General features: G+C 39.3%; 1 protein-coding gene across 1 annotated transcript; it reads right to left on the bottom strand.

Annotated features, from left to right (window-relative positions):
- Positions 1 to 228: 228 nt before the first annotated feature.
- Positions 229 to 10,127, bottom strand: LOC4331982 (uncharacterized). Its single transcript, XM_015776030.3, has 11 exons — positions 9,817 to 10,127; positions 7,737 to 9,240; positions 6,176 to 7,546; positions 5,685 to 5,986; positions 3,356 to 5,034; positions 1,895 to 2,312; positions 1,642 to 1,804; positions 1,287 to 1,390; positions 1,125 to 1,216; positions 749 to 1,000; positions 229 to 674 (listed from the first exon to the last, which is right to left on the bottom strand). Exons 1-10 carry the CDS (start codon positions 10,038 to 10,040, stop codon positions 924 to 926), a joined length of 5,934 nt encoding a protein of 1,977 aa, XP_015631516.1. The 5' UTR covers positions 10,041 to 10,127; the 3' UTR covers positions 229 to 674; positions 749 to 923.
- Between the last annotated feature and the right edge of the window lie 31 nt (positions 10,128 to 10,158).

Raw genomic sequence — 10,158 nt, 5'->3', positions numbered from 1 at the left:
CTAAGTTATCAGGATAAAATAAGATTGCAAGATTAAGATAGATGCTCCCGTGTTCCTGTCCCCCAATAGCTACTACCCAATTACTTACTGTGGTTTGCACACTGCAGCATGAACCGGCAACAACAAACAAAAATGAAAATGGACGGTGGTGTCACGCAGGCAGCTTGAATGGTCTGTGATGAGTGGAGGGAAATGAGAAGGGAAGAAAACGAAAGGACAGTCAGTCTATTGTCAGGGTAGACGACTTATCTTTACTAAGTTTCTCCAGAATACATACGATGTTGGAGTACATCTCCACCAACATTTTGTGACCCATCTAAACATACCCTTCGGAGAAATTATAACCTCATTTAGAACCGTATCATCTTTATCATTGTTAGCACCTTTGGTGAAAACAAATTCAATTTTAGTAATATGGAGTATGGCCTGGATAGGATCAGTCTGATTGAACTACCTTCCAAAAGAATTAGTTTAGTTTGGGGGGCAAGTGTGTTAAATATTACCCCAGAATATGAACACTACGTGCTAGAGATTACCAAGTTGTGATTTATGGAACAAGAGCCAAAGGCTGCAGATCACCAAGTCCTTCTCATCTTGATTACTAAGCTCATTTTCTTGTTTGCTCCTTTTCATCTTGTTCCAAATCCAGCAGATTAATTTGATGAGCTTTAAATCTGCAAAATAAAGGAAAGAATTCAGAACCATCCTGTTTGTTTGGCTCCTAAGTTAAAAGGGTAGATTGAAAAACCTTCAGCAACAGCCATATTCCCTTTCCGTTCTGAAGGGTGAAAATTCAGTGCATAAGCAGTCAGCAATTAATAGTACAGCACAAACCCAAGATCATGCAGATGATGCATTGGATATCTTATGCAGAATAAGACGGATCAACATCAAATGCTCCAAAAAGCCTTTAGCAAGTTTGACTAGATTTTGCCCTGATACTGGAAGTGTAATTTGTAGTCCTGCACCAGATTTGCAAAAGTTGTTCGGCATGGACCCTCTGCAAAGCCAAAGAATGAAAAAAGGAATTATCTTGGGGATCAGTTTGTATTTATAGTAGTTACATTTGTTTATTCGTAAATAGATTAAGCATTTTAAGAAAAGGTTAAGCAGGAGTTACTGACCACCCAGATATGTGTGGAGCAGTTGAAGATCACTTTCCTCGCAGATATCGATAAGCGAATAAACCCCAGGTCTCAAGGCCTCATCAATTTCTCTGCGATGTAAGAAAAGTAAAATTGCTGATCCAAAGCATAAATGAAAGAGCTTCATTAGGAAGGGCATACCGTGTTATGCCTGTCTGAAATGGACCCTGTCCAGAATACATAGAAATGTAACCTGCAAGAAAGTACATCGAGTGCTTTCCTAGGAGTTCTCTTTGCTGGCGCATCTACATTGTCCACAAAAAAGGATAATTAGTGTGCATATGATTTGTTGGCTTACCAACCTTAAATATATATGGTATACATTGTCCACAGGGCCATTTCTTCTACGGGGTTCATGTTTATATACTCTTTTTTGGATACTAACATCCTACGTTGCGGCTAATGGTGGAGTAGGTGCATCGCATACTAAACGTGATCAAAGGGAGTATACATTGATACATATATCTCAAATAACAGAAATATAAGCATCACTGACCTCTTCATAAATCCTTCTAAAAAAGGAAGCACATTTCATTGATTCCTCCATGTTCCAAGAAAAATAACCGGCCCTACTAACCATTTTGGGATTTGGAGACTCCAAACAACTTAGAAGTATGTTTACTGAATCTTCCAGGACAGCCACGCATCGTGCAACCTCACTAGACATAAAAGGAGGAAATATAACAATATGGAATGAAAATAATAATATATAACTACAGAATGAAAATACGAGAGGCAAAATATTTTACCGCTGTTGGTGTCGAATAGTAGTGCATAACAATTTGCAACATGAAGCATACATGTCAACTGAAAATTGTCTATCAAGTATATATTCATTACTAGCTGCCAGTTGCTCTTCACTCTGGTTGCAAGAATGGGGCATATTCCGACATGAAAGAAGATGTTTGAAGCCCTTAAAAAGTGTCATGGGAACATGCAAGCACTGAGAGACATGGCATGAATCAATTTGAAAAGAATGTCTCCCCACAAATGCTGTTATAACCTCAATACACATTAGGACAATGGCTCCAGCATCTGGGTGCAAATAAGGGTAATGAACAGGCATCCTCTCTGTGTAGAAAATAAAAGGACTTTCAAGATGTAAGACAATATTGAATAAAGCACCAATTAGGCCTGGGACGGTTCTCTTAAAAACACGTTTATTTCCTGCAATATAAGTTGAAAATCAGTCAAAACAAGTATAAAAACAATCCTTTCTAAAGAGATGTGCTGCCATGAAGTAGGATAACCACATAATGCATTGCAAGGGGCTGCGGACATGTGGTTAAAATGACACTAGCAAGACTTGTGTTTGAAATAACTCTAGGAAAAATCATACAACAGTTTCTTTTAGGAACATATACTTTTCGTCCTCAACTCTTAGTGTCGTTTAATCATCATCCCTTGACTCAAAACCATATAAAGCTCATCCCTCAACTCTCAATACCAGATAAATCTTTTTCCTGCCGACAAATCCATTCAGTTTTGGTGCAAGTTGATAGGACTTGAACATGACCTGGTGCATGTATGATTCTGACACCCCTTGTGTTTAATCCCAACCCCCCCCCCCCCCTCCACCTCTCTTGGTCTTCCTGGACTGGAACTATTTGTCTCCATTCCAAAATAACCCAACAGCTAGTCCTAGGCCCTACCTGCCAAATCCTCATACGCATACATATGAGCAAAACAAGATCGAGGCAAACACAGTTAAATTTTGGAGGGTCAGCAGGTGGAGGTGAACTGGTAGAAGTAGGTCCATCCTGAATTGCTCAACTACTCCACTCAGTTGAGAATAATTCATGCATTCTGGACAATGTCCATGTAACGCGATAGTCTATTTAGACTGACAAGAACCGACAGCATATTAATATGCTACCAAAAGAGGTGCCATGAATATGAAAAGGAGTGTGTCAAGCATTTCTGTGAAAAATTCCTAATTATTGAAGACCTACATATATTTTATGAGGACCATGCTTATTACCTGATATTAACTAGTTGGTGTTTGAGCATATATTTGAAAAGACAGATTAGTCATGATAATTTGTGGTATTGTCAAACACACTCAGTGTTGGCAGACAATTCTATTGCACATGAGATCATGTTTGAAAATATTTAGTAGATTATTGACTTCTTTGAAGCAGTGCATGGAACCACATTGCATTACAAACATAGTGAATCTGGAAGTACCAGACAGAAAATTGTCTACTAACCTGGCACAGTTTCAAGAACCAGATAGAGGCAATAAATCCCAGCCGCAACATCAGAAGAAACTGTCCCACCATCACAATTTCCTGTGTTTATTTCATATATTGAATGACTGAAACGATTCACTCCAACCAATGCTCTTTCAATGACTTGCACAGCTGTATTTAGATGCATGTTTGATGAAACATTGACATATTTTCCCAGTGATAGTCTAAGTCTTGATTTCAGTGAATTTAATCTGTTCTGCCTATTGATGATACCTTTAGCAACAACATGACCAGATCTATTCTGCAAATATAGTGTCTTTGTACTTGATCCAATCTCATGGGTAGGCAGAGTTGCATTCTTTCCTTGAAGCAAAATGCATTTTCCAATAGCTCTCAAGTGAGCATTAACTACTTGAGTGTACAATTCTTTTGACATGTTGATCTCAGGTAATGCCAAAATGTTTCCTACAGCTTCAAGATAACTTAATATTCCGTCAATCCATAAAAGAGAAAACATGTCAGGCCAGTTAGACATGTCTGCTAATTTGTGTAGAGCGATGTAAGCTGTCGCAACCATTGGACCCAATGGAAGCTTTTGGAAAGGACTGCATATCTGTCTACATACCTCACTTGGAAATGATAGGATTCCCTTCAGCTTAACAATAGCAGCAGATGCATTGTAGAGCTCCCTTAAAGTAAATGCTATGGATGGACCCTCACCACTTAAAAGGTTTTCTAAAAGAAATCCTTTCACAAATTGTACTTTGGGCAGATCAAAACCACGAGTCTCAGTTGAAATATTTAGTACACCATCTGAGTGAAATCCGATCTCCTCAGGTTGGTGCCTAGTCCATTCATCCATGATTGCAGTAATATTCAGAGAGTTGTTCTCGCAGTCCAGCTCTTGTGGAAGATGAACAGAGATTAAATCAGCCAACTCGCAATCCTTGGTCTCCATAAACAAGACATGCATGCAAATATCTACAAAGGCCTCAAACTTAGCAACACACCCACTGAATCTGGAGGCATACTGAAACATCACGTTCCTTTCCTCTGGGCTTGATAGATAATCTTTGCATGTGCCTTCTAGTGCTGAAATAAGACCCCACAAGAATCCTCTTATGCAAGACATGGTGCATAATAATCTATCCCAGCATACAGTGTCATAACAGTTCTCTAATTTGATAACACACTGACTACCCTTAACAGTTACAGGAATGCCAGTTGTAGACTTCTCTAACAGTTCAGCCATAATTTTGACATGCTCCAAAGCTGAATTTTCTAGTATGCTGAATGCCTGATCATCATGTTTTGGAGTACTGCTTTCTCCGCTGGAAGATATGATTTGTTTCTTTGCACCCAACAAGTAAAATACAGAATTCATGTTAGTTAGTGTTGAAAATATTTCTGATGTCTTATCTACCAGGGAGAAAATTGTATTTTTCATCTCATCAGTGTGCTCTTCAAATATTTTGTGTGACAAACTGACAAGTTCCTGAACAGACCTCAAAAGCCAAATCAGACAGGAGCCACCAAAAATTTTGGAAAATGCTGAGTATTGCTTCAACTCTGGAAATTCTTTACCAAAATTGAAGATAAGATTTTTCATTGCTCTTCGACAGCATACAAACAGACGAAGTAGCCCCATGGAATTACAAGATTCATAACGATGGCATACCATTGCCAATAGCAGCAGTCTGCAAGAAAATTGAAAAAATGTCATTCTCAGCAAGGAGATAACCAAAAGATTTCAGTTGCAGCTAAGAAATGTGCAATGTGCATATCACCATGCACTTTCCCAAAATTGTTGTCAATACAGATTCCCAGGACATTTTGACTAACTAGGATGCACGCAGTTCACCATCACAATTCGTTGCATCAAAAACTGATCATAGGCCTTATTAACAAAAAGGAAATACTGAAAAAGACTAGAGAACCCCAATATCAATAAAGACAACACAAAATCCACTAGAAATAACCCAGAGAAACAATTATTTACAAAGAAAGAAATTAAGTTGTAATAAACAAGAAGTTCAACTAAAAAGACCACCAAGATCTTCATAAGAACAAATAAACATTGGACACTTTCTCTCAAGTCTCAAGTGTTTCACATTTGTGCCCTCCAATTACTGCCATGAGACAAATAATTAACGGCAATGATATAGAGCATAGCATGAAAAATTATGCATTGGGGAAATTAACAAGTGATAACTATTTGTGAACTACTCTCAGTCAAAAGTGCCTAGTACTTATAAACAAAGGGCGTGCATACATTTGTACTATGATTATACAAGGAATAGCCATTGTAGTTAGTACACATGAACAAAAATATAAAATGCGAACTTACCTTTCCAGATGGAGAATGTAAGCTATAAGTTGCAACAATGACTTGGAGTTTGCATGAAATCCAGGAACTGTACTAAAAAAATTAAGTAAATTCTCACAAATCCATAGTTTATCTATGCCATTTGTGTGTGTAACATCAGAATTTGTACTAAAAAACTTCTCATTTTCCAGTTTAGTTAATATATCCACCAAATCAGGTGGCGAGTCCAACAAGTCATTATCTTCATTAGCATCAGTAACAAAAGACAATACCGATTTCTTCAGAGCATGGCAAAAACCTGACACCAAATTCTTCAACAGAACCTAAGAAGTTGTAAGTTTGCATTAGACCAAGCAATTTGGAGAGGGCACAAGAAAGAAATCACCAAAACATAGAACTAAAGACTAACATTGATCATTATTACAGCACATCAATATTGTCATCATACTCAATAAATCATAGATAAATGGTACTATATTATCTTTGGATGGAAGGATTAAGAGAGGACATACCTTTCGGTCATAAATAATAGTATCACAAAGGAGCTGCACTGAAACATTACAAAGAGTAATTTCTCGGTGAGAAGATTGGCTGCCACTATTCTCCACATCTTTGCATGACCTCTTTTCAACAAAAGCAAACTTTATCAGATTAGAAAAGAAGTTCTTCAAATCCTTTTTAGATGCATGGGGGCTCCAAATATCAATGTTTTCACACAGCAGTTGCCAAGTTGCTATAGGAAATGAAAATTCATCTAAAGAGCATAGACTTGAATCCCAGGAAGAACTAATCTCATAACACCAAAAAGAGCCGGTTTCTCCTGATGATAATAGTCTCACATAGCTCATCATAAAACTGGTGAGTTGTGTGGCCTCGAGACAGCTAGACTTCTTTAATAACTCAGTGCCTTCACTATTCTCCTTGTCAAATTGATCTGTATCATCTTCAAGCAAAAAATCAAAAGCATTAATCTGCCTGTTAAGGTCATTTAGTCTCTGCAGAGCCATCACATGAAGGATGAAAACAAGCAGAGTAAACCCAGAACAATTTCTCGAAAGAGATTGTGTTAAAATCTCGATAGCATCAAAAAGAGGGAATGAATTTTGGACAATCCAAGCAAAGTAGCCTTCTGCGAGAATATTGGCTGAATTGGTCCATTCCTTCCCGCAGCATACAACGAATGAATTCCCCACTAGTTCTGTTGCTTCTATCGCTGAATCAGGAGGCATGAGGCCAATAGATTGCAGATACAAACTTCTACATGACATATATATGCGAAAAAAGAAGACATAAAGCCAAGATAAACTTGGGATCTTCTGCCAGTTGGCACCTTGTTTGTTAGAGATATGCTTTCCTATAACTGAGTAAACAAACTCACTTGAACTATTTGATTCATTTCTCACCAAATGACATAAATTTGGTCTGATTGCATCAACCAACCTTTCAACAGATTTTGCAACGAGTGTACTATTTGATGTGGTCACAGTTATTGACTCGAGCACATTTGTGTATATTTCCGATAAATGCCTTCCTAGAAGTTCAGCTCTCTGACCAAACACTGAATCCCTTGTAACCAAGGATGATTCCCCCTGCACTTCCAATTTAACATCCAAAAGGCCACAAGTTCTCATCCACTTCAATGTACCTGTAAGGTCTAATGTTAGCTCCTCAATGCAACGACTAGACTGTCCTTCTGGCATTGAGTTTATTGAAGTACGAATAGCATCCCTCAATGTCTGGGAACTTAACAATGCTGCTAGTGATTCCAAACATTTATCTGAGGATAACGAAGACACAGAAAATGAACTCGCTGCAACACCAGTACCAACAGCAGCTCTGAATGTTCTCACAGCACCGCACAATGTAAAAATGGAGAAGGAAACCTACATAATAATTAATAAGGTCAACGGAGAGAGAGCATCATACTGAAAATCAACAAACCAACCTAATGAACATGGCAGTCTGCAAAGATATTTAGATAATTCAAATATAGAATTGAGGTCTATAGGCAATTAAGGACCACAAAGCAGAGTATAAGAACATAAAGAACTTCTGAAAAGTTGTATAACCAACCTGACGAAGCTCACTGAATGTGCAAATCACTTGGGATGAAAGGCCAGAAATCTTTGAGGCTAGCAGGAAGCAGGGTTTAATGTCCTTGGAAGATGCATTAGTAGCTGACAAAGCAAATATCATTAACCATAATTTTACAAGGTCCCGCCCCATGACCTTGTATTCAATATCTAACAAATGACCAACTGCATCGACAATCTCAGCAAACATTAAAGGTAGCATCTTCTTAACGTTTGCATCTTCCAAATGCACAGCTGACACCCAGAATTCATACATTTTTTCGGCCATTGAGACTAAGACCCTGTAAATATCTTGCAAGAACTCAAAGTAAGATCCTTCCGATGTGTCCTCTGTAGGTACATAGATTTTCTCTTCAATAACTGTTGTCAATACCTTGTTGATGGACTTCAACATACAATGAACTTCTACTAGCTTTGTGACCCCTAAATTAGAAAAGTTCTTCTCCGAATATGACTTACACTCTAAAATCAATGGTTCCATAAACTGCATAAACACTTCAAAAAGTGATTCCCTGTGATGATGAGGTTCTTCAGAGCCCTCACTACTTTTCTGCAAGCTTGTTTCCCTGGGTCCTAGAGAGGCTCTCTGATTTCCAGATCTTCTAACAAACAACTGAAGCAAGTAGCCAAACCCAGCCAGCATCACTGACTTGTTTTCTGCTTTTATTGCTTTGAATCTCTCAAATAGATGCCTATGGTAGCTTCCTATGACATCCCTGGAAGTAGATGATTTATTCAAATTCTTGAGGCCAAAATATCCACTGAGATGTTGGGGGTGAAACAATCCATTGGACAAAATTTCTTCAACAACCTTCAACATGGTTCTGTCCTGCTTGTGCGTGAGGGAATTCACTTGTGAATTAAGCAAAACCAACAACTCCAACAGAGGGTCAAGAATCCTATCAACAAAAGTGCGGAAAATATTCTTAGGATTTGCATAGAATCTCAGAAAGCTTGAAAATTGCTCAAACAGACAATTTCCAAGGTTCCAAAGAACAGTACAGCCATTCCTCTCATTATGTGAAACCTTCTGGGCAAGGCTGATAACATCTATGGCACAAGAAGCCCACGAATCAACACCTGCATTGAAGAAGGTTCTTGTATTGATGGAGAACACCGAGGACATGCACCCTAAAACGTGTCCAAAGAGATCAAAAGATTCCTTGTCATCATATAAAGCACCAGTATCAACTCTGCTCAAACCATTCCTTGCAACACGACCAAGCGATTTAAGTACGTTTGGGGAAATGGAGATGGATGGCTTCTTTTCAATGCAAACTCTTAAAATGGCCCAGCATCTATAATCTAGCACAGGATCAAAAGGTTCTGACGTTTTCTTACTGTTCTCAGGCAAAATTAAGATAGACTGCACCCAGTTTCCAATAAATGATACAGCTCGTAGTAACTGCACGATGTCTAGTCTACGGCCATGGTTTGACCAATTTGACTCTGTGCTTGTAAAATTGAAGGTTAGCTCAATCTTTCTGCGTGATGTAACAACAAACTGTCAAGTTCCCAAACTGGACAAGCATAATAACTTTCATCCATAAATGGTTTAACAAGCATGCCCATCCACCAATAAAAGAGGAACTGGAATACATAAGCTAAGCAGATTCTGTTGATGATTTGAGGTCATAAAAATATACAGTACAAAAAGTTCGTCCAGTTTTATTTGCGCTAATTCTTTTGAAACATAAGAAAATGACTATAAACTGTCATTTTGACCTAAATCAAAGCGCACATTTTTCTATGTTACTAGGTCAAGTCAACATTGATCCAATGAGGAGACATGTAAACAACTAACACCTTGAAATCCAAGCTACAATGGAACAGCATCTCTTATGAGTTACGCAATCCTATATGAACTAAATCAGGTATATGTGCTCGTCCAGACACTTGCAGCAGTAAACAAACACTTCCAGCCCACATCAACCGAGTTATCTACATAATCAGACTAGAATCATAGAAATTACCAACTAATTCCTGCAATCCGGATCATAATAGAGTTACATGAGCACTATGTTGCATCGACTCGCAAGCGGGAGGAGCAAGAGAACGACCTTTCGAGGGAGAGCTCCTTGCCCTGGAGCGAGAGCACGAGGTCGAGGTTTTCCCAGCCACTCCTCGTGCCGCCGCCGCCGCCGCCGCCGCCGCCGCAACCGAAACGAAGCTTGGATAACTTGGGCTCGCTCGGCCCCTCTCCGGCGGGAGGCGGCGACTGGCTCCGCCGCCGCCGCCGCCGCCGCTTCCTCGCCGCGCCTGGGGTCGCGGTCGCCGTCTCCATGGGAGCGCGAGGAGAGCGGCGAAGGAGGAGGCTAGGGTTCTGGGTTTTGCCTGCGTCGCTGAGCCCCGTTTTGACGCGACGGATTTCGTGCTGTCTCCGACCGGTGCACGAATCTTAA

The sequence above is a fragment of the Oryza sativa genome, chromosome 3 (assembly GCF_034140825.1).
Source record: "Oryza sativa Japonica Group chromosome 3, ASM3414082v1".
Lineage (NCBI taxonomy): Eukaryota > Viridiplantae > Streptophyta > Magnoliopsida > Poales > Poaceae > Oryza > Oryza sativa.
This window is presented reverse-complemented; position numbering and strand designations above follow the sequence as displayed.